Consider the following 27,822-nt stretch of genomic DNA (forward strand, 5'->3'; position numbering starts at 1 on the left):
TGCAGTTCAGAGTAAAACATTTTTGAAAGATTTCAAAAAAAGGAAGCTGAAACCAAAAATAGAGTTTTCTTCTTAACCCTTGCTGAACCAGAACTCCCATCCCCAAGGAGTCTAACCAATCAAGTTTCCCACGGTATAAATTTGCTTTTGTTTTTGCCTGAATGTTTCATGTGCTGTTATAGTCACATGTTGAGCTCCTCAAAATCTATATCTAAACACAAAGAAACTATACGTTCCAAATCATGGCCTCTTCCTAGAAGTATCTGCAGCTAGAGACCAGTTGTCAGGAGAGAAATCTGGCCTCCAGGAGGAGCTTGTAGTTTCCCTCTGCAAGTGCTGGCCATTCTCTTCTCCCGGCCTGCGGACAATCCCTTCACTTCTTCCTTAAAAGAGAACTGTTTGCTCAGGATTGAGCCCCAAGGTCAGACATTAACCCTCTTCGCATAGGTTACATTTAGCAGTCCCAGGAAGAAAACTCCATGTATTACGGCAACAACCCTCACCCATCAAGAAAGTCTAATATATGAGCTCATATTTCAGTGACCCCTAAAACACACAAGGTTAATCGTCTTTCATGTGATGCTCATGGCTTCTTGACTTATCACTGGTCTAAAGCATAATGTGCTAATGAGATTTAAATGATTCTCCCCATTCAATTCCTTTTCTTCACTGTCTTTCCCCTCTGTTTCTATCAATGATTTTTGGTTGATTCATTACTTAGGAGTCTAGTCAAATCTTACTCAGCCTGAGACACACACACCTCAGTTCCAGGTTATGAGGTGGAGGCTCTGCTGGCAGATGCATATGACTGATGGACACAGGAGTGTATTCAAGGCCCCTGGGAGAAGAGGAACAACTTTCTACAGCTGAGCCTGCCTTGCCTTACCTGGATGATTCATAAGACATGCAACCATAATGCCTACTCGAAATAGGTTCTTTTTTACAACACGGCAGTCTTATTCTTTTCATAAATAATGATTTCCCCGGCTGTTTGATGGGCTTTGACATGTAAGCCCAAGCCATGCAGGAGCAAGGGGGAAAAGTCTGATGGAATTAAATTTCTATTTCAGCTTCCTGCCCCCACTTCTCTGAAAGCCTCTGAGGCATAGCCTCCTGCTTACTGTCCTACAGAGGGAACGAGAGACGGTCATCTGTAATGGTCTCCGCACATCTGCGCTCCGGTAGAGGTGAAATGACACATTCTGTGGGAAACCATTGTGGACAGCAAGTGGACAGGAGGGCGGCAGGGTCGCTGGGTAATTCAGTGCTCATTAGAGCATAATGCTCTGGCAAGGAAGGTCACGTGTTCAATACGTGAGCAAGCAGGACAGCAGACCTCTCACCTTCCGAGGCCACAGTCTGCTCACCTAAGGATGTGCAGACACCTCACATAGCAGAAGGCATTCTGGGGGGTCACTGTCAGGATGAGTGTGAAGATAAGGAAGAAGCATTAGAGCACAGGCTTTCCATTTTTATAATTTTTTAAAAATAGTTTTATAGTGTTGGAAATCATTTTCAAACTTGAAATACGGTTTTATATTAAACCTCAATAGGTAGGCTTGGTAAGAATCGAGATGCTCTGGTTAAAGCTGGGAGAGAGGAGACTAGAGTCCTACCCACCAAGGCTCCTCCAGTTCCCACTGCTGTCTCCCACTGATGGCACCAAGGATGCCTGCGACATAATCCCTGGAACCTGTGACGAAAGGGGCTCTGCAGATCAAGTTAAGGCTCTTGAGATGAGGAGATGATCCTGGGTTAACCAGGTGAGCTCAATGTAATCACAAGACTCCTTAAAAGTGCAAGAGGGAGGACAGAAGAGAAGAGAGAGAAGATGTCCTACAGAAGAATGGTCAGGAAAATGCAATGTAGCTGGCTTTAAAGACGGAGGAAGGGGACCATGAGCCCCAAAAATGCGGGCAGCCTCTAGAAGCTGGAAAAGACCAGGAACAGAGCCGCTAGAGAGGAAGGCAGCCCTGCTGACACCTTCATGTTAGCCCAGGGACACGGAATTGGATTCTCACCTACTGAGCTGTAAGATAATAAAATGGCTGTTGTTTTAGGCCATCAAACCTGTGGTAATTTGTTACAGCAGCAATAGGTCACTAACACATGGACTCTGCAGGACCCCCTGGGGCTCCACAGAACAGAGAACGGGCACTCCTGTGCTGTGCAGGTGGGGACCACTGCTCCCACCCTGGCACAGTAAGGACAATGGGTAGGAGTAAGACCTGTTGTCCGCGGTGGGGGGCGGACCTCTGCTCCAGGAATCATCTAAACGTTCAGCAATCCCGCCGTTGGAGAGTGGTCTGGTTTGGAACAGAGTGACTGAGGCTGGTACAGGGCTATGCCTTTCACGGGTATTTGTTTCCTGTCCCCAGAGACTACATAAATAACAGGGCAATTAATTGGGTAGCAATTAACCCTTTGGGAGTCCATGCATAACAGAGAGATGTGCCCTGCCTTCCTAGAAAGAAGGAAGGTTGAGCAGCTGATGTGGACCAAGCCCACCTGTCTGGCTTGAACTCAGTCAGGAAAATATGCGGTCAAACCTGTCTCTTCCCGCATCTCTGTCCCTCTCCCAGGTTCATTAAGGGCCAGCGTGCTCTGAGTGCCTCCTCTTCTTTCATAAGCATATGCCTTTCCAGGGAAGCCTTTCAGTTCGACACTCAGAGAACTGAATGTCAGGGTTGATGTGGATGGAAGGAGGAAGGGAGCCCGATTCTCTCCACACTGCAGGTGCTGCAGCTGATGCCCTTGTCCCTGGTCCTCCTCCAGATGACACGGAAGCCCTGGGCTAACGCACCAAGGCTGCGGGATGGTACCGATGCCCAGTGGAATCAGATCAGGCGCAACGTCAAGTTTTTCTCAGTAGGGTCACAAGATTATGAGGTGGCCCGTCAGCTCTCAAGCCCCAGTCCTCCTGCCTCAGGGATCCCGTGCTTCCCAGCCAATGAGAAACAGTCGGTTGAATGGGCCCGGCCCCCTTCTCCCTCCAAGAGCCACATGGGCCAGTGACTTCAAAGTCTTATGCTAATGCCAAGTGCTGGTATAATTGGGTGACTTCTGCAGTGGCTCCGATTCACAAATGCAGCGGCCTTATTGCAAATGCATATTCATCGGAACTATTCCTGCAAGCTCCGTCTCACAGAGCACGGTCTTAAAAGTACAAGAATACATCAGCACGGCAATATGCCAACTAAAAGGGGCTGGGATCACCAACAGAAGGCAAACCCTGAGGGGCTCAGAGAAAGGGCAGAGAAGTGGGAAGACATGGGGAATATATCCATGTGCGCGTGCGTGCATGTGCGGGCATGCTCAAACTCGTATGAGGGTGGTAGGGGAGGGATGTTTACATGTGTGCACACACAGTGTTTCAGTACTTATAATGACCCACCCGAGAGAGCAGCAAGGAAGGAAAGGTTGAAATCTGGATGAAGACATGCAGGTTGAATAGTTTTTAAAAAATGTGTCTCAGCTGGGAACTCCATTAGACCGTGAAATTGTCTCCTGGGGGAGCCGGTTGGGAAGCTCATTGCGTAAGACATCTGAAAGCAGACTAGCTATAGGAAGGGGAGCACCTGGGACATCGACTCACCTCCTGGCTGCCTTTGGAAGACACGACCTAAAGAGCACTTTTCTTTGTGTTTTCCTGGTAGTCCTCTCTGTTCTGTCTTCCCTTCCTTTTGATGGACCGGCCAGGTCCTCTGCCTCCCTGCCCTTCAGCCCCTCTCTCTTTCCATTTTCTTTTCTTTCTCTTCTGTCCCTTCTCAGAGGAATCAGCCTCCTGCCAACTGCTGCCCAATCTGTGAAAGTCTGGGGAGGCCTTTGGGCTGAGAGAGTCGCACTCTAGACCCAGGTACATATCCATCTTTGATGGAGAATAGCTCCCTGGACAGGTGCTCAGAGAGAGGGAAGTAGGGGGTGTGAAAGATGGAATTGGCCCCAGCATCCTCACAGCGTGCCCCTGCTCTGGGCCCCTTTACAAGAGCACAGCTGTCAGACTGGGAAGCAAGATGAGGCTCCATATCGTCTCCAGAGCTGGAAGCTCCCAGCTCTGCCCAGAAACCCTGCATAACAACGTGTCTCAGTGAATCACCTCTTCCTCTCTTTTATGCCAACTTTGTGTATGGCTTTCCTGTCTTTCTTCTCTGCCCTGTTCCCTCTCCTCTCTGTCAGGATTGCATCATTCCGCCCTCAAAAGAAGGGAAGGCTGAAACCTGACAATAAGTGTTGATGGGCATGAAAATGACTAATATAAAGGCCCCAGGAGCTGAAGCCTTGCCCATCTGCTCCTGCCTCCATTTACCTGCGTGGGTCCATCAATCTTCATATCCATGGCATGGGAGATAGCTTGGTCCACTCTAACCCAAATAGTCTTTCTAGTTCATAGCATCACATAGTTTACACGTAGCGAAAGTCCATATAGCCGATAAAGTAGAAAACCACATTTGGGGAAGCAGGACTTCGTTGCTATGGTCTCAAAGAGGACCTATGTCTATTTTTTCTCTACCATTCCTGGCATAACTTACTTCTTTCATCATTCTGGCCTTAGGTATGTGTCTTCTAAAATTTCCTATTATAGTCATTGTAATTTGATTCTTGGCAAAGGTAGGTTTCTTCTAGAATTTCCTACTATAGTAAATGCAGTCTATTTCCTACTAGAGTCAATATTATACTATTAAGCAGTTAATTCGTTCTCAAATTGTTTGAGGGGATCCCTCACCAACTAGAGCGCGAGACTGGCACGAAAGAACCATGCTATATAGTTCATGACATTTTCCTAGGATGGTTATAGGACACACAGTAGGTGCTCCATAAATACCTCTTGATTAAATGACTCCATAAATGCCTCATCTCTGTCAAAAGAAAATCCATAGTGTAGACTAGACAGTAGTTACAACTAGGGAGGACTCAATCTTGACCCTCTCTTTTACTCACAGCATGCTTTCAACTCTAACTGCATTGTGTCTTATCCTGTGGCCCCTCTTCCTGAAATTACAAGCTCGACAGGGCAGACATACCACGCAACCAGTGGAGTCCAGCTTGCGATCTGAGATGCAACGGAAGTTCTTACTGCAGCCCCCGTTATCCTTGCTGCAATCACGGACTGGTCCAAAGGAATCTAAGAGGACCTCCAGGCTGTCAAAGGAGGATGAGGTCATCAGCTCCTCTCTGTAGGGAGAAAGAGCAGGAGGTAGGAGGCGGCCAGGGGACGCCAGGTGCAACAGGTAGCCTCACATTCCACGTTGCTGTCTGGCCAACCGGATCATGTCTTACTCTCTCTTACAAATATTAAAGATCAACCACACTCTGAGCCTTGAACGAACAAATTATGGACATTCTCCATCTCTGGGAAATAAGCCAAGGCTGTAACTCCTGGTCAAAGAAGAAGGTCTCAACTCAGGCAAGGGAATTAACACTTTATTGCCTGTCAGTCCTGAGGGCCTGTGGGAAGTGCTTATCAACTCTAATTTTATGACCTCTCTCGGTGCGTGAGACTTGGGGTGTGCAATATTGACCCAGGTAGCGTAGATCCTGGCACTGCATCTGGGGAATTGGAAGGCGGCCTGCCAAATTCTCCTTCCAACTTGTCTTGATTCCCTTCCCAGCACCTTGGGCGTTCAGGTAGTTTCCCACTCAGCCTCCCAAACCCATTGTGGGCCTCAGCGTCCCGAGGCTGGACTCACCTGACCTCCACAGCGTCCTCCATCACTGTCATGTCTGTCTTACACTTTGCTGAGGGGTTGATGGCCAGTTCAGCTGGTGGAATCACAAAGCTCTTGCTGAGGGGCAACCACATGCCCTCCCCGAGGGTGTAGGTGAATCTGCAGAGACACCCAACACCAGCTGGTTATGACTGGCGGGGTAAGCACCCCACTGGAGGACCTGGCACTCTACCTTCAGCTGCTTCCTTCTTAACCCTCGTAGTCCTCTCCAAAAAGGAGAGCTTGTTGTCATTTTATGGATGAGATGATCGAGTCTGAGGCAGGCAGAGAGGCCTACCTCTGCTCACGTGTCCAGCCGGTTGGAGAACTGATGATGGCATCCACTTGCCCGCTGTTAAAAAAGTGTCTTTTTTTTTCCATATCATAAGCCATCAAGTTCCAGTTTCCTTCAGATTTGAAACTGGGCTTCCCCGATCTTAAGTCAGATATAATTGGAAGCATTTTAATTGGAAAGATGTACCGGCCTCCCACCATTCCCATCCCCCACATTGCACACCCACAGTGGTAGCGACGGTTTCTCTCTGTGCCTGGAGGAGCCCTACCAAGGAAAAGAAAGAAGAAAAGCTCCCTTTTTCTGGCTTCTATGGGATGGGAGTGGAAATGACTGAAGCCAGGAGCCTCCCAGGAGGAGAGAAGAGGGATGAAGAAGGTAGGCCCAGATGTATCCTCCGCACTCCTACCCACACCCCTAGCTAACGCCTAACCCGCAGGAGACAGGGAAGATTTTTCTTCTCTCTTATAACAAGGGCTAAAAGGAATAAAGGAATCAATCAGCATTTCACGGGAGAGCTTAAGGAAACCATGAGAGATTATTTGTTTATTTATTCATTCATTTTATTTCAAAGGCATTCAAATCCTCTGTGTTCACAGTCAAAAATAGTCCCTGGGATAAAAGCCAGTGTGGGTGGGATAGCACGAGGCTGTGGCAGTCTGGTGTCCCCTTCCTGCTTAAAGTGCAGGGAGGAACAATGGAAGGATGCGTACAATTAAACGGAACCAGCACCGGCTCCATTAGCAAGCTGGTCACAGAGCACCACTTCAGACTCCCTCTCCTTTCCCCTAACCTGCACACTCCCCTCTCCACTGCCCAGGTTGCCTGAGATGCTAGGAAACCAGACTGATGACATGAGATCTTTTATGAGACGTGTAGCCCTCTCCAGGACGCGGGCCACAGAGAATCCCCACTGACCAAGGCTCATGAGTTATAAGCAGCCAAGTCCTGTGATTTTCATCCACTCCCTGAACAACAGACCTGGGTAACAGAGCAGCTGAAAGAAGAGAAAGCAGGCACCCAGGGGAGAGGCAAAACCACTGAGCAAGTGGGACGTGGCCAGGATTGGGGAGATTCCTCCCTCATTCCCAGCAGTACTCTCAGTCCCCTACTTCCTGGACCTGTGGAGCAAACCTCTGCATTAAGCAGCATTGAAATAGCAGAGATCCTTTTTGCTCTGAAGGAGGCACTCGACTCTCCATGCCCACAGGAACAGGAGGCTAGGGTAGGGCTAGGTCAGTGCAGGAGTGGTCTCCACCAGGTGAGGGAGACCCATTACTAGGGGGACAGAAGAGGAAACCCACCACCCACTCTTCTGTGAAGCAGCTGGTGAAATTGAAGGCATGCCAGTTGCTACACACACACACACACACACACACACACACACACACACACCAACCCCCCCCCCCCCCCCCGGCAAGATTAAGGAGCCAATTCAGGGCAGCTGATTGCCCCAAGGTGCCTGGAACCTGGGACTTAAGGAAGACTGTGGTTTGAAGGCAACAACATTTAAGTGAGTTTTGTAATGGGCGTTGTTAAGACAGGAAGACTCTAACAGGCAGGCTGGGGTGGGCACACCACTAATGTTACGCATAATACACTGTTTCAGAGAGGACATATGCAATATTGAAGGGTACCAGGGAGAAGGCGGTTTATTTGGACATAGACAGGAGTTTTTGTTTTCTATTTCAGTTTTAAAATGACAAGTTTTGCATTGATGCAGAGCAACAGATCTGTGACCTGTAGCTTATAATTTCTGTAGCAGATTTTAGAAGACGGTTGGCAATTCTAGCATATTTCTTTTGGGAGGGAGATCCACGTCCATCCATCTCAGTTTTCCCTTCCTCCTCTGCATGCAGTAATCTTTTGAAAGGAAATGCAAACCACATCTTTCTCCAGCTGACACTGTTTAAGGGCACCCAGACCCACAGAACACAGTCCACATCTCCGAAGATGTCACACTTCAGCTTCTTCTTTCACCAAGCCCTGCTTCAAACTCTGTGTTCCTATAATGCAATCTGACCGTAACTCCAAAAGTCGTCCTCATTTTCTCGCCTCTTTGCCTTTGCTCTTAAAAGTCCTTTCTTCTGAATTTTCTTTCCTCTCTCCTTTGCCGCACTCCCACTCATCTTAAGACTCAGTTAAGGTCGCATCTCTTCCTGAAAGCCCTCCAGGGCCTTCATGCTCTTAGGCTGAGTAAGGGACTCTCTTCTGCATACGTGCACACGGTGCCTTGTCACCCCTGAGATGTTGATCTGCACTCATCTTTTCATGTGTCCATCACCATTCATAAGAATGTGCTCTCTTGGGAGGCAGAGGATGGTTCTTTGTCATCTTGTATCCCCACTGCCAAACATAATTTCTGACACAGGAATGTCACTCCATAAATATTTATTGACTGCTTGACAAGGAGATTTAGCTATGCTCTTTAGTTCGAACAGGCTGCTAGGGGAGATAATCCCAATTTTCCAATTTAAAGATAGAAATAGTGGTGAAAATTATTCTTCATTTAAAACAGGATATGGGTTAACCTCTGGGTTTGAACACATTTGATGTTTGAGATGGATCTGGGTTTGATAGGATAAAGAACTTCCTCAGAGCACAGAGACTTCTGAAACATGACACTACCAAGTTAACAAGAAAACCTTCACCCTCTGGTAGGGTCAAGGGGAAACATTGTAGGGGAAGCAAAGGCAGGTGTGGGTAGAGACTAACCTTTATTGAGAACTTTCTAAAGGCAGGTGCTCTTAGAGTTGCCTCATTTATCCTCACAACAGCCCTCTGAGGTTAGTCATTTGGTTCCATTTTACCAAGCCATCAACCAACATTTTAAGAAGGTTTGCAGCCTCCCCAAGGTCGCCTCTCCATAAGTGGGAAGGAGGGGGGTGGGTCTGATTCTCAGAGTGTTGCTCAGAGCCGCTTTCCAGCCCATGTTGGCTCATGCGTATGAAATTCTAAAGTTTTCTTTTATCTGCAAAATCTACTGAGTGACTCCAAAAACTAAATATAGAACAAACTGTCAGAGGAAAGCTGCGTCCTAAAATCTCATCTATCCCTCATCCATGCAGATTTGGCAGGAACAACTTCAAAAAGCCACCGAAGACAAGTTGGGTGAATATCTGAAATGCTTTCCCAGGTTGGGCCTCCTCGCGTGACAGCTGGTGGTGACCACTGCAGTTAATGGCTCAGCTGTGGGCTGAGTCCTGCACATGGCCCTTTTGAACTAGAGCTGGAAATTTCTGTCCAGAAGCAAGCGCTTGCCAGAAAGCACTGGACAGAAAAAGCCTGTGCTCTCATCGTGGCTTGGCATGAAATAGAATGTGGGAAAACTGATAAATGGCTCTTAGCCTGGCATCTCCACCCTCTCCTAGGGCAAGCCATGCCAGAATGAGGTATTATTCCAAAGGATGCAGGTACCCATTAGGAGGAAGGTATCTGAGAGAAAAATTTGGTCTGTACTCACCCCTGCCACGAGAGGGCCTAGTGGAATGGAGTGATCCTAGCTACCACAGAAAGAACATCCTCAGTATCAGGCTGTGTTGGGTGAGGAGACTCATTCTGGAGATTCAGGGTTCCTGAATTTGAGTCTAGCTTGGGCCCTTCCCAGGTTCTTTGGGATTACAGATTACCAAGGTTAGATTAGGTATCAAGGTTTTCTCCTAATCTGGCTAGGAAATACCTGACATGATCATCTACAGTTATTTATTGAAGACCAATTATGTTTAAAATGGTATGTTAGATATTAAATATTTAAAACCATATAGGGTGGGCTTCCCTGGTGGCGCAGTGGTTGAGAGTCCGCCTGCCGATGCAGGGGACACGGGATCATGCCCTGGTCCGGGAGGATCCCACATGCCGTGGAGCGGCTGGGCCTGGGAGCCATGGCCGCTGAGCCTGCGCTCCGCAGGGGGAGAGGCCACAACAGTGAGAGGCCCACGTACCGCAAAAAAAAAAAAAACAACCATATAGGGTATTTCCCCGCCCTTCAGGAAGACAACCATTTCATTGGAGAAGAAAATAGGCAAATTAAAAATCAACATGAAATAAATAATTGACAAATAAATATTAAAGCTAGTATATATACAAATTTGGAAGGAGGAAGTCATTGTGGATTGATGCAATGGATTGGAGAAGCTTCAGGCCAGTGTTTCCCAATCCTGGGTACAGATTAGAATTACTGTGGTGTTTTAAAAAACACTCATGCCCTGGTCCCACCTCCCAGAACTTTTGAATTAATTGGTTTATTCTGGGTAAGATCATTGGTAAATTTTTTTTTTTTTTTTTTTTTTTTTTTTTTGCCACACCAGATGGCATGTGGGATCCTAGCTCCCCGACCAGGGATTGAACTCGTGGCCCCTGCCTTGGAAGCCCAGAGTCTTATCCACTCACTGGAGATTCTCATGGAGGGCCATGGTTGGAGAACAATTCTTAGATGAGACTGTAAATTCCTTGACGTCAGGGACCATCTTGGTCACATTTGTTTGGTCATATCTACATCATCTTGAACAGTACCTTGCAACAGTAGGTGCTCAATAGATGTTGAGTTTAGCTGAAACTGGGTCTAGACCATGGCAATGGGTAGTGTTTATAGTAGAAGAATATGCATAGAGGAGGGAGTCTGAGCAGATGTGCAGAGTGGGAAATATGCAAGTTGTCAGGGGCAGTGGATCAGTTAGAAGGTAGATTTGACTATGAATGGAAGGTTCTATAGGAGAAGAGCAGCTCATTAAGAGGGAGTTGTACATTGACATTCAATTGTGGAAAGATTTGAATGTCAGAATTTAAATTTTATTCCACAGTCCAGGGAAATATGCAGTGGCTTGGAATTTATCAAGACTCTAAATCATAAGTGAACAGAGTAGCAAGTAAATAGTCATTTAGCTCCTTTAAGAAATTGCAGTCACTGACCAGGTCATAGAATTTTCCAGACTGGCCATTGGCAGTTGGTTGACTCAGATCACAGGAGGTTCTCATTAAAATTCTTAGTACCTGAAATAAGGAGGTCATAATCTGGTGTTTTCATCTGAGAGACTAGTTACTGTTATGTTAGGGATCAAAATGTTTAAACACTTATTGATTAACCCACTGGCTTCTGAGATAGGTGACTGCATGGGTCAAACCACACATGTGATCCCCTCTGTAGTGACTGGGTATCACATCTAGTTGCTACTTAACAAACCTGAAAAGAACAAATGATGCTTGTGGGGATGGAAATACATTTTTTGAGCTGGTTCTACTCTAAAAGCAATTTCATTAAGGGCTTGGTTTTTCAAAGTGTTAGTTTCGGACCTTTAGAGGAGAGGGAACTTATCCATGTTAATAGAACTCCACCAGGCTCTCCATCTGCCTTATCTTTATCACCCTTCATAAGTTCCAACAGACCAGCAGCAGGAAAAAGGGAGAAAAAAGTTTGCCAAATAATACATCATTGTTGGAAAGTTTAAATGCCCGAGTCATAGTCTAAGGAATACAGCTACACCTCTTGCAGCACAAATCCTCAAAAGCAGCCCGTGGCCAATGTCATTAACATGACCCAGCCCATCCCTGGAGAGACATCGGGAGAGAAGAGGGCAAGGGAGGGCTCTGTGAGGAAGTGGCTCTGTGAATCGGCGCTCTAGCTAGGAGCGTGCCTTAGGAGAGCACGGCAGTGGCAGAGCCCAGTGCATCCAAGGCAGCAGGGAGGAGAAGGAGAAGCTGAGGCAGAGAAGCCAGCTCCAGGAGGCAAATGCAGGAGCAAAATGAACACCAAGGCCAGGACTGGCTGACAGAGAGGGTCTGGGGAAGGGGTGTGGAAAGACGGCAGTGAACAGGAGAGACTCCTCACAGTGTACGAGTGCAGTGAACAAAAGGAAGCAAGTTTTCCATTCGCTCACCATTCCTCCAGTATGGCTACGCAGTCGCTTAATGCCTCCTTTGACATCAAACACTCGGGAAGGACTATTTACTTCCTCTCCCAGAGGGCTTGCTCGTGAAGGGAGAGGTATTCGTGTCCATACCTCCTGCACAAGCACAATCTCTGGCACTTAGAGGGTACTCAGTTGATGCACGTTAAGTGAAAAATAGATTGACAGACTGAAGAAACGGATGATAAGATCTTAGCTTGGAAATAAACTTGTGTTCCAGCTAAGGTCTGGCGTGAATTAAACTTTATGAAAATCTCCTAGTTCATGGCTGCCACCCAAATTCTTCCTCTGCTTGCTGACTTTTCTAATATGTACCATTCCCAGGTGTGTAGGTAGAAATTTGGGAGGGACTAGACACATCCAATTGGTTTAGAAGGGTGGTAGATTAAAGAAAATGATAATGAGGTATAGCTGAGAAAGGAGGGAGGCAGGGATGGGAGGGATTAATTTTGAACAACTTAAGTCTTTATGAGAAAGGTGCAAATTAGATGCAAAATGAAGAGGCAAAAACTAACATTAGTTGCTTGTTCTGTGCCAGGGGCTTTCCCTGCATTATCTCGTATACTCCTCACAACAATACAGCAAGGCATGTAATGAAGCTCTGTTTAACAAATGTGGAAACTGGGGGCTCCAAGAGGTTAAGTAAATGACTGGGGGTCACAGAGCAGGCAAGGAAGGAAGCCAGGACCCCAACAGAATCTGTCCGGCCTCAACATCCTCCATGATGTCACTGGATGAAGGAGGGCAAACGCTGCTGTTGCTAGGAGGGCAGAATGACTAAAAGTGTTCCACATTTTATAAATTACCACTAGGAAAGAAAGGTCAGTGGGAAGTGGGACATGGGGCTTGCAGAGATATATAAGCAAGTCCCTAGACAACAACTTACCTGAATATTTTATCAGAAGGTTGTTCTCCCAAAACCAGGTCAAAGCCTCGCTGAAATATTGTATAAGGCCAAGGCCTGAAAGGAGAAATGGCATGCAATTAAAGTCAACCAACAAACACTCCCTGAATGTCTACTCTGTGCCAGTTACCATCCCAGGTTCTGGAGACCCAAAGCCAAAGAGGACACAGTCCCTCAAGAATCTCACTAAAGTGAGCTTACAAGACCTGGAATGCTGGAACCCAACCAAGAACAGGATCAATGCAAAAATCACTGACCCACTAGGAAAAGTGGAATTTAATAGACATGACAGCTGGAACTCTGTACAGAGTAAAATTATAATAATGTCCGTAAGATGTTATGGAGAAACCCAAACGAACTTTTTGGCCAACCCAATAGATTTAACAGACACTTAGCTTTGCTTCACTGAAGAAGGAGAAGCAGTATGATTTCTTGGAAAGATGAAGCCTCTGGAATCAGACAGTTCTGAGTTCCAACTCTGTTCTGCTGTTGAGCCAACTGTCTACCTTTGGGCAGATTATTTGCCTTGTTGAGTCTAATTTCATCACTTGTAAAAATAGATTTGCTAATAGCTGCTTCACAGACCACTGTGAAGATGAAGCAAACCTTTTAGGCGAACGTCACAGTTCATGTGGGGTCCTCAACATGCCCCCTTTCCCTCAAAATTACATGAAGGTTCTGGGTCTTTGACAGCTTCCAGATGGTTTCAATCATTATAATGTCACTCATTCAATCAGAAACAACTGAAATGGTATTTTTGAATAAGACTTAAATACGGGTCTCTCTAGTGAGCATCTGGACGTCACATGTACTTGAAAGTAACAAATCTATTCCTTTTCAATAGTATATACCTCTTCACTAACCCAGATGGCCAACCTCAAAATTATTTACTCCTTCAAGCAAGACATATAAAGCCCGGCCTTGTGCAGGTACTAGATATTGTGCACATGGGGTGAACTGGGCCCTTGCTCTCATGGAACATACAGTCTCCAGTATAACCCAATCACACCAACCCAATAACCTAATTACTGAGGATTTTACTGTAGACATGCCTTTGGTTTTCAAGGACTACAAAAAGTCAGGAGAATAAATTGACATAATTATTTGGGACTAAATCTAATACTAGGAATTGACCCAGTGGTTGTCAATGAGGGTGGTGTCACCAATAGAGAGTATTTGGGGAAATTTAGGGCAGCTGCCCTTGAATGACACAATGATTGCAGGACATTACTGGCACTTAGAAGGCAGGTCTGGAAGGCAAGAATACAGCAGTGCTCAGAATAGCCCTGCACAACAAAAAAACTCCCCCGTGTCCCGCAAACTTCTGAATGTCTTGCTGCACATTTATGTAGAAAAAACCTGCTTATAATTATCTGAGCCTAGATGCTAACTCCATTTACACACAAGCAACAGAGCAGCTTGTACTGTTTTAATACAAGATGAATTGTCTAGGTGCATAACTACCATGTAAATTAAGAGAAGATTATACACTATTATTTAGGAATTTTACCAAGATTTGTTCATAAGTTTGGAAAATCACATCATTGTCTACAATGCTGCTCATGGTCTTTGAATCACCAATACAGCATGTCTGTTTCAGTCTAATTGCTCTTACATATATCGTGTATTGCATATTACTTTACATATTATATTTTGGTGAATCTACATTAGACGCAAATGTCTGTCAACTTTATTATCTCTTCCATTGTAATATTGCAGAAAATTTATACATTAAGATAGTTATATCATTATAAACTATATCTTAGCATTTCTCTTAATTACTATTAAGATATATATATATATTTACTTGTGTGTATTTAGATTTTATTATATATGAATTTCATTTAAGGATTATAAAAAAGGTTAAGTTTATTTGTCATAAAATAGGGTGTTGGGTCTGATAGGGTTGAGAACCACCAACTTAACCCAACCAGCTAACCAATTAACTACTTGAACGAGTTGGTAGTTCCAAGGGGAGGCCATTGGGACTCCTTAAGGGAGTGGCTGGGATGAATACATTTCTTTTCTATGCTCACTATTTATAAACACTTTATTCCTGGAATTCAATTTAGAAATACCCTGAGGCAACTAGCATTGGCTCCAAACAGTACCCAAACACTGTACTATGAATCACCCCTACATCAAATAAATAGCCCGTGTGTTTTTCATGTTTGTTCTGTTCTGGGGTTTGAATCTGATTTTTTTTTGCTGAACAGTGAGTGGTGGCTTGTGAGCAGCTAAAAAATATGTACTAATTCAAGAAAAAGACTAAAAATCAGGAGAAAAAAATATCTTGTCTGATCCTAGACACCTAGAGAGGGCAATAAAAAAAGAAAAGGGAGCTGCAACTTAATCTCTCTTTTGGGCAAAATGACATTTTATTTACTATCGGTTTAATAATTTTAAATTAACACACGTTTTGCCTTCAAGTCATCTCTAGTACTCAAAATGGGTGCAATGTGTAATTAGAGGTAATTCTTGGTGTGGTTCCTCGGTTGTTTGAAAATATATCTTGAGGAACCAAATTTTAGGACAAGCGTTGATTACAATGTGAACAATTAACTGCATAGAATAACATAAATAAACCTGTATTCAGGCCACAGGTAGTGAATCGATAAGCCCAGAAACATTGATTAAGCAAGCACACGTTGACGTGTTGCTAGGTAGTCACGTCAAAGAGACTCCCTGCTCTCGAGAGGCCTGAGTGTTAAGAAAGGCAGCTCAGATGTGTGGTCTGGACTCTGCCCTGATCACTGACAGGCAGCAGGACCCAGTGGGTAGGACGTGGGTTCTGGAGCCAGCCTGACTATTCGAATTCCAGCTTAGCTAGCAATTGCTGTGGGACCTTGGGCAAGTCCCTTAATCATTCTGTGTCCCCATTTCCTCATCTGTGAAATGAGGCTGAGGGTAATAATTTTATCTACCTGGCAAGGTTGTTATAAGAAGGAACTAGTTACTATGGTTAAAGTGTTCAGAACAGTGCCTGACATTCAGTAAGTGCCACGTAAGCATTTGTTAAATAAGTTAAATGTACTACTTGCCTGAATCCAATATAAATACTATAAAAAGGAGATTCCCAAATTTCTAATGAGGAAGAGGTGTCTTCCCCTAAGGTGCAAACACAGTGCAACACCAGGCTTTAACTCCCATCGTAAATGTATCTGTGGCAGCTGGAGAGGAGATAACAATGAGTGCGGGAAGACTCGCACCTCCCACCGGGGCCCACTTCACAGGACAGGGACGCTGCAGGACTGACATGAAATGCAGAGAGAGGGGAAGAGCACATTGTGAAACGGCGAGGGAAGGTGGAGAGTCTTCGAACTGCTTCAGCAAAGGAGGAAAAAAGAATTGACTTATTTCCTTCCCACCAGTCAGGGATGATGTGTCAGGGAGATGGGGATTCTTATTTGATTTATTTAGCAAATATTTATGGAGGGCCTATTGTGTGTGAACTGTGATACTAGGCAACAGGAGCCGGGATAAAGAGATTCTCGCTGTCGAAGGAATCTACGGTCTTTCTGAAGAAACATACATATGCCAGACAAATAGCAGAGGATGAGTAAAAGGGAGGAGGAATGGTCTTGTTGGAGATAAGCTAAGTGGTCGTGGCAGCGGCAGATCACTCACCCTGGGCACCGGGAGGGCCGGGTGTTGGCGGCGCGTGGCAGCGTAGCAGAGGGGAGCTTGATGCAGGTGAGTGGAGAGGCCACAGGGGGCCACCTAGGAAAAGGCAGGGGCAAAGTGATGAAGAGCTGGACCTGAAAGTGCTGAAAATACTTGGAGCTGAGACCAACTGAAAGAGGAAGACGCCTCTGCATTAGGGCTTTCTGGGTGTGAGTCCAACTAAAAAAATTGAACTGGCCTCACCAAAAAGAGGCCCATTATTGAGGATATAGACCTATATCCAGGCTCAGGTGGAAGCTGCCTTGGGGATGCCTGGCAACAGGGTCTAGATGCCCTTATAATTGTCCCTCTCCTCTCTTGGCTCTATGTCTCACTCTACAGGACCATTTTTTGAAAATGTCTTATGCACATGGTGGAGACTTGGCCTCCCACAGGCTCCAGCCGATGTCTTTACAGGCTCAGACCACAGAGAGACACTACCCCTCCTCATTAGGAAAAACTAATCTGTGGAAGAACTGCTTGATCTATCTTAGATCAGATGAGGAACCTGGACCAGTCTCTGGGACCGGGGAAGTAGAGGCATCTAAGTAGCTGGAACTCCCACTTGGTTTTCAGGACTACAGTGGGGAGGAGGGTGAATGTCAAACGAAACAATCATTTCCACCTCAGCTTCCATCTGCTTGTGGTGGCAAGAGCGTGGCCTCCATCAGGAGGGGGTGGCATTACCGAGCAGACTGTGCCAATGTTAGTTTTGTGGAAAGACCACCCATCGAGGAGCCCAAGGAGGATAGTGTCAGGCCACATGCTGGGCAGGAGACTGCACACCGCAGTTGGAAGGAAACGTCAGTCTTTTGACTCCAACTTAGGTAACGTGGTCTTGAATATTCTCTGTCCTGCTCGGGCAACCCAGTCACATGTTGGTTTAGGAAAATTAGCAGCACCGGAAGTCAGAATAGAGCTTGTTTGTTTGTTAATATCTTCAGTCTGACAAATCAACACCCTGAAGATCTTCCTCCTGTGTGGGCAGCAGATGGCCTAGATTCAGGGGCCTCACGGGCCAGCACCGGAACCATCTGGGATCCATTGCCTCGAGCAGGGACATAATCTGTGCCACAGAGGAGCCCCCGTGTAACGGAAACACAGCAGCCTGCAGGACACACCTGCAAGTTGTGTATGCTCAGAGCTATTAGTAATCTCTTATTTGCCTTTTCTTTTCTGCCCGTCTCACACAATACCCTCAGTTTATGCAGAGTCTTCCTTAAGCACCGGCAATTTCTAAGCTTTCAGTTTCTCTCCTCAATTCTCGCTCCTCTTTCTCAAGACACATCAGCGGTCACAGTGTTGTTTCCTTTAGTTGTTGGGTTAGGCCAGAAGTTGGTTGTGGCCTTGACTTGAATTGATTTGACTGGTTGCTTGGGCATTCCTTCCACTGTGCAACCTAGACCCAACTGAGTGAGTGGACTCCTGCACAGCCAGCCTGATGGAATGATCCCTTCACACCGGCGCTCCCAGGGCAGAAAGGCACCACTTCTGCTCTGGACGAGAGTATTTTAAAATCTGCTTTTTGATTAAATGCTAGTCCCAGCTTTCCACCTAACAGTGGCACTTGGAAAGGGAACTCGGAAGTTTCTGGTCAGCATTGTCTGGTGATGGGCTTCCTTGTGGGGGACATAAGACTTATCACCTGGGAGTGAGTTGAGAAGGAAGAGATACAGATGATAGACAGATGACAGATAGATAGATAGATGATAGACAGATAGACAGATAGATATAAAATAGGTGGGGGGATAGAGAGTGTGAGAGAGAATACATGTACCTATGTATGTATGTGCAGACACAGTTCAGTGTAGGGAGAGAATGTTTCAGCTGGAGGCAATGATGAAAAAGGCATTTCATGATGGGCTTTCGAAAACTAGGAGCTTCTTCTGAACTCATATATTCTTCCACCCATCGCTAAAGAGATCATTTTACAAATGAAAATAATTTGTCCATAGTTAAATGAAAGCACATCCTTTTAAGCTTGCTTCTGGCCACATTAGGCTAAGTTTCTGGTGGAAGCATGGTTCCCAAGTTCCCCCCCAGCTAGTCACAATACTTTGGGGTCCGGGTACAGGATGCCATATCCATGTGCAATGTGAGAGCTTTTGAGCAAATGTTCTTTTCTTAACTAGGTAAATGCATTTGCAAGGAGAGGGCGGTGACACAAAGAGAGAATAGAGTCTCATTTTTAAAAAGCTTCTGAAAAAAGGTAGTTTGAGAGATCTACAGGAGAAAAGATAAAAGGAAAACTGGTAAAAATGACTTTTCCAGCTATGCAGTTGGCTGAAACACTCCACACCTCAATTTACCCTAATGATAAAATGAGGAGATTATTATGTGCTACTGTCTTCACAATCAGCACCAGTTCTGGGAGGAATAAGTCCTGGAATGGCTGATTCCTAGATTGTCTGGTAAACCTGTGGCTTTCTCAGAAGTTAAATGATAAGAATAATGATGTCCACAGTTTCCATAGGACACTTTAGGGCCCGAAGGCCTTGGCAGATGTTGTTTCTTTACCTGGATTTTTTCCCTCTCATTTACTTATTTAATTTATACTGTTCGTTAATTCTGGACTAAAAATTACTTCCCAAAATAGACCTTCCCCTCCAGACTAGGTTACGTTCCCTTGTTATATAACGCACCCTGCACTTTCCTTTATAGAATCTATAACTAATATGCTGTATATTTAGTTAATATATTCCCTTCATCATATATAAAGGACTCTGTCATCATCTTTGCCATATCCTCGCTGTCCAGCATAGAACCATCACATAGCAGGTACTCAGGAAAGAACTAGACCACACTGCAAATGAGGTTGAGGGTTGGACAGATCTGGATTTGAGTCCTGGGTGAGGCAGTCCATTGCCTGGTAAGTCCCTCAATTTCTTTCAGTGTCTTCATCTATAAAATGTGGTTAAAATAGTACCTAGAGTTAAGCAAGCAGGTATATACTTTACACAATGCCTGCCACACAGAACAAACTCAGCAAATATTAGTATTGTCCATTATAATTAACATTCCCATTTGGTAAATAGAAATGCATTTCTAACTTCACATTTTAAAACTAAATCGTGATGACAGGCTGTATTTTACAAACGTGTGTTATCTTTAAGCGTGTAAATCTCATGTAAAGAAAAGTTAAATATTGGTGTGATTTTATTCATTATTTACTGTCTATTAATAGGTAAACAAATTCATTTAGAAGTTTTTATGCAGAAAAGTAACATATTTGTCAGTAACTAGCAAAGCAGCCAGAATGTGACTATGGAGCCAGACTCAGTAGGTTTAAAACCTGGCTCTGCCACTTACTAACCCCGTGTCCTTGGTTAAGGTCATTAATTCCTGCCATCAGACCATTTCCTCCTTTTGCTCCAGTCATGCCAACACCACCCCGCCCCCATCTACCCTCCACAGTTCAGAGCCTGGCTCACTTCATAATTTTTGGTAACTTCAGTAGCCACTAAGATGATCCTTTCAATTCTCAAACCACTCATTTCCTTGACTTTTCTCCTCAGATGATCCTGTCCCCACCCTCACTCCCATGCTCATAGACTAGATTACCAATATCTGCAACCCTTCCTTGGTCACAGTTTCAAGAATCCCAATATCTGACCGTCACCTCCTACCCTCCCAGTTCATTCCTCCTAAAGCCACAGAATATTTTCTATCCACCTGAGCCTTAAAATCCATTCATCCAACCACCGTTTCATCGACCCTCACCCACCTCACGCACCCGCTTCCCTCTTTACTCAAATTAAATTCTGTGATCCATTACTGTAATCACCCTTTCATGTAACCTCAACTCTCTTGCCCTTCATTGCTTCATTGTACTTGTCTGAAACACTCTGACACTGGTTAAACTCGATGACCCCGTGGCTCCATTTCTGTGTTTGCACACATGAATGCCACTGGCAACCACACCGATTGGTCTCCCTTTAAATCCGACACCACTGACCTCAAGTGGGCTCTGCATACTGCCTACCGGTCAGACTACATTTTCCTCGTCTGTTGTCTTTCCCACTCTCAAGATCATTATCTCATAGCTTCTTCTTTCTCCTCACACCTCCAACACCTCCTCCCCCATCCTTGCCCTCAGCTAATGATCTGCTTCCTACGTAATTGAGAAAACAGAGGCAGTCAGATTAAATGCTGTCCTCACAACATCCATCCTCCTACCTGCTCCTGTGCCCACTACTTGGCCCTCCTTCCAGTAATTAGGCTGGAACAGTTTGTGCTCCTGTCTGGAATACGTCCATTCTAACTCACACTTTGACAACTACAGGCAATGGGATATAAGGAGAGGAGCACTAGATGGAAGTTACAAGTTCAAATCCCCTTCTGCTATTATGACCTCAAGCAAGTAAGACTGCCCGAGAGCCTCTGTTTCTCCATATGCAGAATGGGAATCATGAGCTACAGCATACTCCACACAAACTTTACACTGTTGAACAAAGTGTGTATAAATAAATTTTAGATACTTCATAATCTTTGATTTTTCATTTTTTTAATCAACTTTATTTTTGCAGTTTTGCTCTATGTTTTGTGTATGCGTGCTTGTGTGTGTGCTTAACATGTTATCTCATTTAATGATAGAACACTGAAAAACTAACACAGTCCCTGTCTCTCTGTGGCTCAGTTTTCTCACCTATAAAATGGGATAATAATAGTACCCACCTTATCAACTACACAGGATTAAATGATCTAATATCTGCAAAAACTAATAACCTTGGATATAGTAATTCCTGAATAAATTTGGTTGTTATTACACACATATTATCTGGAATACTGGTTCTAAATCTTGAAAAGGGTTTTGCTCAAAGAAATTTTAGAAGTATATAAAATGATCTTGAAAATGACAGTCATAAACAAATGTTATAACTTTCCCCCCACAAGTTTGGAATTCAGGGATACAACCTTGGCCCCAAAAAGTGGCAATGAAGACAAATACACACATTATGATGGTTAATTTTATGTGTCAACTTGACTGGGCCACAGGGTCAGTCTAGATATTTGGTCAAACATTATTCTGGGTATGTCTGTGAGGGTGTTTGAATGAGATTAAGATTTAAATTGGTAGACTGAGTAAAGCAGATTGCCCTCCCTAATGTGGGTGGGTCACATTCAATCAGTTGAAGACCTTAATAGAATAAGAAGGCTCACCCTCCCCTGAGTAAGAGAGAATTCTTCCTGCCTGATGGTCTTCCAACTGAGACATCCACTTTTTCTGCCTTTGGACTCAAACTTAAACACTGACTTTTCTTGGGTCTTGAGCCTGCCGGCCTTCAAACTGGAGCTACATCATCAATTCTCCTGGGTCTCAGGCCTCTGGACTCATACCCAACTACACAGCTGGGTCTCCTGGGTCTCCTGATTGCTGACTGCAGATTTGGGGACTTGTCAGCTTCCATAATTGCATGCGCCAGTTCCTTAAAATACACCTTTCTTCATATGCTACATCCTATTGGTTTTGTTTCTCTGTAGCATGCTAATACACTTACATATACACGTGTACATACAAATACAGAATCCACACTTAACCTTTTTGTCAACACGAAGCATGTCAGAGAATGAGAGCAGTGAGGAAGCACAGGCATGGACCCCAGTTAGGCAGGACCCACTGCTACCTTGATCCCTGTCACCTGTCTTATGGGCAGAAAGGATAAGCGCCTGCTTCAGTAGACTCAAGGGGCATCCTAGAAGGCACAGTCCATCTGTCCTCAGATGGGAAAGCTGGCCCAGGAACTTGCAGTTTCCCTGTATATTCTGGGATCAAGGGTTATATAAAGCAGAAGGAAGAAATCTTGGGTGGGTCAGAAAAAGCTGGAAAGAGTAGCTGCCATTCACTGACCACTGACCATGTTCCAGGCAGTCACATGCTCAGTGCCACACACACATTGGCACACCCTTTCACTACCACCTGGAGAGCCACACAGCTGTACAGTTATTACCCTCAGGTTGCAAAGGTAAACAAAGGTTCAGCATGGTTAAGTCAGTTGTCTAAGGTCACTCAACCAGCAAGGGCACTGGTGAGTGTTATCATGGATCACAGAGCCCGTACTTTGCCCTACACCTTGCCTCCCTACACCTTGTATTAAAGTCACCTGTTTATCTGTCTTCCTCTTTAAATGTCCTTGCACTGACATAGCTACTGAATCTACTTTATCCCTGCATCTCTCATAAGTGCTATAGCAGAATGGTTCTCAAAGGCTGGGGTACATTAGATTCACACCACACATGGGCACAATAGTTCTCAAACTTTAGTTGCTCTCATCCACCTATCTAGGGTGCGGCCAAGCATCAGTATTCTTTAAGTTAGGCAGCTGATTCTAAAGCTCACAATATGTTGAGAATTGCCAACCTAACATATGTCTACTCACACCCTCAGGCAATCTTTACGGATGAGTTCGGTCTTCTATACAATATGATTGCCATAAAAATGGAAATTACAATCTAGCCTAAGGATTCACTGGAACCCAGTTTTAAAATTTCTGAATAATAATGAGGGATGAAGCATACTGAGTTCCCTTCTGTCCCCTTTATTGATGAATTAAGATATCCCAAGTTTCATTACAATTATAGAAGATGTGCATTTGTTTTTTGTTATTGTCAGTCATTTTGATTTTAGTGGCTCATTTTCATTAAAACAGTATTATACAGAATTGAGATTTTCATGTTTATAAATGCATCCACAGGTACAGATGTACCCCCATACATACATACATATATACATACGAGTGTCTATGTACATGCCACACACACGCACACACACTCATTCACAAACTCACACACACTGCCATAGCTACTGCAACATGTCCTTTGGGGGCTGGGGGAGGGGTGGGCAGATGGCTGGTAGGACTCACAGTTACTCTCTGCCACCTCTCTTAACCCCGTGGCAGCTGCTGTGGACACTGAAAGCAGTTCCGCAGAACAGCCACTGACAGCAGGGTCCCTCGCAGACACCTCTGTGCCTTTAGTAGTTCATGTAAATCACCCCAGAAAAGCCTCACTGTGGCTCGGATTGTGTGGGTGGGCTCCGGAGTCACATCTCCCTTTGAGTCCAAGGTCTGGATTTGAGTTCCTTGCCAGCTGTGTGAAACTGACCAGATATTTAACCTTGCCAAGTCTCTCCCTCTTTTCCTGTGAAATGGTGCTAATAATAACTGCCTGTTACTTACAGGACGACAGAAGAATAAATGAATGAATAAATACAGTTCCAGGACAATGACTGACACACAGTTGTTCCTTTCTAAATGTAAGTTTCCATCCCCCATTTTTCTCTGGACTCTGCATCTAAAGGCTCAGTTGATTTTCACCCAGGGCTAATGCAGCCAGGGTCTCAAATTCAATCCTCCTGAAAGCTTGTTAGTCTCACTTACTCCTGTCCATGGGCAAAGCCTGTACCAGGTATCCCTGGACACCCATCTTTGCTCACAAATGAACAGGACGCGAGCTTAGTGATGGATCTGTGCAAATCCATCCCTGCACAAGAAAAACAGCTCAACACCTATTCACTGCTGAGTGTGTCCTCCCCGTAAAAGGAGGGTGCAAACCTGGGACTCCCTCCTCCCCCACAGACGCACCCCCTCAATTCCGGCGAGAAGGTAGGAGAGTGAACAGCATTAACACAAGAGGAGAGTGACAGATGAGAGGCAGAGGATGTGCAGGAGAAGAGACAGCTTCCTCCATTTCTATGATTTTATGTGAGGGGAAATTGACAATGTAAATAGACCAGGGAACCAGGAGAGAATCACAATATCCACCAAGGACTTGTATTTAGTATGAGTGCTTTTACCCTTCCCCCAAAGTCCTTTCCTATCTACTAAGTTGTTTCCATTCAACATGTTATTTAGCAAGTTCACTATTAACTCAATCCCTCATTCATTTATTTATTTACTTGAAAAATATTATTGCACTGCTAAATACTGTCAAGGGACACAGAAACGATTAATACACATTCTCTGCCATCAAGGACTTCATTAACGTAGTGAGTCATTCCTCAAGCAGTTATTCTGCACCTCTGATGAGCCAGATGCAATGGCGAGTGCTGGGATACAGGGATGAAAGGCAGGTCCCTGTCTGGGACCATGGCCTAATGGCATAAGAATGATAAGTAAACAATTTGTGGCATTTGGTTTGTCAGTTTATGATAAAGCAAGTAAGAACCAGTATTTATTGTACATTTACTAGTAGTCAATGAGTCAAGTGTTTTACATTTATTATTTTACTTAGTTCTCATAAAAACCCTGAGGTGTAGGCATTATAGTATTCCCATTTGATAGATGGGGAGAGTGAGGCTTAGGAAAGTTAACTAACACTTGGCAGAGTCCAAGCTCCAGCCTAGCACTCTCAGACGCCAAAGCCCTTGCCACGACCTCAGTGAGTATCATCCTCCCTGGTGCTGCAGAGGACAAAGGAGAGTCGCTGAGCTGCACTGGCTGGAAGGGTTAATGAGATGAGGACACATCTGAACTCCAAGGCAGAGATGAGGAGGTAGGATGGAAAAGGCTGAGTTTTAACTGTGAGCATCTGGCGAGATGTGGAGTAGGTAGCTAGACAAGCAGGGCTGGTATTTTAAAAAGAGGGAAGTACACAGGGAGAATGGGAGTGAAAACAGAGGCCATGGGAGGAGGAGAGATAGTAATAACGGGACGACTGATCAATCATTTACTATCCCCGTTTACCTCTATTTCACAGATAAGATCACTGAAGCTCAGAGAGGTTACATTGCCAAAAATGACACAGAAGATAGATGAAGTACGATCACGCATTCATTCACTCATTCATCCATTTATTCAGCACATATGTACTCAGCAGCCGGGACGGTCAAGTTCTGTGTTCTGGGGATACAGAGGTGAACAAAAGCGAAGATGGTGAGAATCTGCGTCATGCGTTCATACTAATGAATATACAATCATTAGTGATGTGAGTGCTCCGAAGAAAGGAGTGTGGTCCTTGGGTGTTTATGGTCAAGGAGAGCCTGTCTGAGAAGGGGCGGGTTAAGCCCTGGGTGAGGCGATCTTTAGATACAAATCTGATCCTGTCATTCTCATCCTTTAAATTCCTGTCCTGCCCTCAAAGCTCCCCTGCGTGACCTGATCCCTGCCTACCTCCCCAACGTCATGCACAGCCTCTCTCCCTGCTTGCTGGGCCAGAGTCATGAGCCTGACAGCTCCTACAGGGGGCCAGGGCTTTTTGTTTCCCCAGGACCAACGAGGATATGCTAGCCCTACAAAGCCTTACTCCTCATCCTGATCTGGTCGGTGCTTTCTCATCTCTTAGTTTCAACTGAAACACAGCTTCAGAGACCTCGGATTTTAAGTTACCCATCTCCTCCCCTCACTTTAGTCACTCTTGGTTAACCCTCTCTTTTCCTTCCCTGGACTTTTCACAACATGTAAGTACTTTGTGACGTGTTTGTTTTCTTGTTTGTTCTAGTATCTTCCTCATTAGAGTGTTTACCCCATGAGGGTTTCCTCATGGTATCTGCAACTCTTGGCAGAACCCAACACACAGTAAACCCTCAAGAAAAAAACTTTAATGAATGATTTTGGTAATTATAAATAAGCAAGCATGTGGGGGGGGGGGACGGGAGGTGTGTGTCTGTGTGTGGAAGAGAGGAATAGAGAGATAGCCAAGCTGAGTTTAAAGTTTCAAGGTAATAATTATAACACTAGCATCAAGTCTTCATGAAGAAATTAACTGACAATAAAAGCAAAGATAAAATATGTTGATATTTTCCTTATGAAATTTAGGTAGTGAAAGTAAATGAGAAAAACCATAGGGAGAGATAATAGGGTCAAGGGATCATTTGACATTTGAATAAGGGATAGAAGGTGTCTGGGTATAATAGTATATGCAAGAAATAGTCATCTGGGGAGCAAGGCTGTCTAGAAAGTAAGAAGAGCTGGAATGATGAATTAAGGTGGGGAATTTAGCTTTGGCACTGAGAAGAACACATCCATTTCAAAGACAGGAATGAGAGAGGGTAAAGACGAGGAGAGACTGAAAGTAAGATGGAAGGAAGGAAAGGGAGTCTGTGTCACACGGCTTAAGTTAGGGCTGAGGTTATGGGCTGAGGGCCAGGGGCCAGGACAGAACTGGGTACTTGAGGAGAGTGAAAAGGTTTCTGGCCCATGACAAGAGATGGGAAGGAAGATTGTGATGCTGCTGTGAGTCCCCGGTTGGAATTACAGAAAGAATACCCATGAGCAGGTTTCTACGGGATCTTCCCTAGCTCTAGCAAGCCCCAGAGCAGCAGAGAAGCAAATGGAAAGCTCTTATAAAGGTTGGAAGGGGCCAGGGAGAAGTGGCAGAAAATAAAAAGGACAAGGATTTGGGGGTGGCTAAGAATGTATTCTTATAAATGGCTTTGCATGGCATCCAGGCTGGCTGGAGCAAGGAAAGAGACAATGGATTTGATGGATTTTGAACCATGAATTCAAAGAGTGAGGCAAACAGTGGGGAGGCTGCAGTGGGGCGAGGAGAAGCTGGGAGGCTGTGGCGAACTTCAGAGCTCAAAAGCTTCATGCCTGGATGCTTTTCAAATATAATGCCATCAAGGAGTGGCCTTGCTGGTAATCCCCTAACGTAGAGAAGAATTAGAAGAAACTGAGACGTCTGTTATAAGGACAATTAACATACATGTTTCCTTGTTCATGCAGTCAGCCAACAATTACTAAGGGTTTACTAGGTGTCAAATACCACACTCATCACTGGGGAAATGAAGTCAAGTAAGACACAGCCCTTTTCCAAAAGGACCCACGGCCTAATGAAAGAACCAGATAAATCAATGGATTATTATCATACTTGGTGATATGGGTGGAATTGTGTCCCCCACAAAAGTTATGTGAAAGCCCTAAGCCTCAGTTCTTCAAAATGTGACCTTATTTGGAAATCGGGTCCTTGCAGATGTAATTAGTTAACATGAGGTCATACTGGAGTAAAGTGGGTCCCTACTCCATTCAGATGGATGTTTTTATAAGAAGGAGACCCGGTGAAGACACAGACACACAGAGAGAACACCATGTAAAAGAGAGAGGCAGAGATTGGAGTGATGCAGTTGCACGTCAAGGAACATCTGTGGCTACTAGAAGCTGGAAGAGGCAAGCAAGGGATCTTCAGAGGGAGCGTGACCCTGCCAACACCTTGATTTCAGACTTGTGGCCTCCAGAACTATGAGACAATACATTGCTGCGGCTTTGAGCCACCCAGTTTGGGGCATTTTAGATGGCGGCCCTGGGAAACACACACACTTCTCTCAGTAAAATGTACTCAATGGAGGGGTATTTGGGGTGTTATGGATCCACAGGGGAAAGGTATCCATACCTGGGGGCCAAAGAATGATTTGCAGAGAAG

At 44.9% G+C, this 27,822-nt stretch overlaps 1 protein-coding gene across 2 annotated transcripts in view; it reads right to left on the bottom strand.

The window, feature by feature from the left end:
• The window catches only part of ASTN1 (astrotactin 1), a 330,103-nt gene that overhangs the window by 96,706 nt on the left and 205,575 nt on the right, over positions 1-27,822 (bottom strand). For both annotated transcript variants that reach the window (XM_060034430.1, XM_060034419.1), the window contains exons 9-11: positions 12,787-12,861; positions 5,688-5,825; positions 5,022-5,172 (exon numbers count right to left, since the gene is read on the bottom strand). In XM_060034430.1, coding sequence (XP_059890413.1) covers positions 5,022-5,172; positions 5,688-5,825; positions 12,787-12,861 — 364 coding nt within the window. The remainder of the gene's footprint in view (positions 1-5,021; positions 5,173-5,687; positions 5,826-12,786; positions 12,862-27,822) is intronic.

The sequence above is a fragment of the Delphinus delphis genome, chromosome 1 (genome assembly GCF_949987515.2).
Source record: "Delphinus delphis chromosome 1, mDelDel1.2, whole genome shotgun sequence".
Lineage (NCBI taxonomy): Eukaryota > Metazoa > Chordata > Mammalia > Artiodactyla > Delphinidae > Delphinus > Delphinus delphis.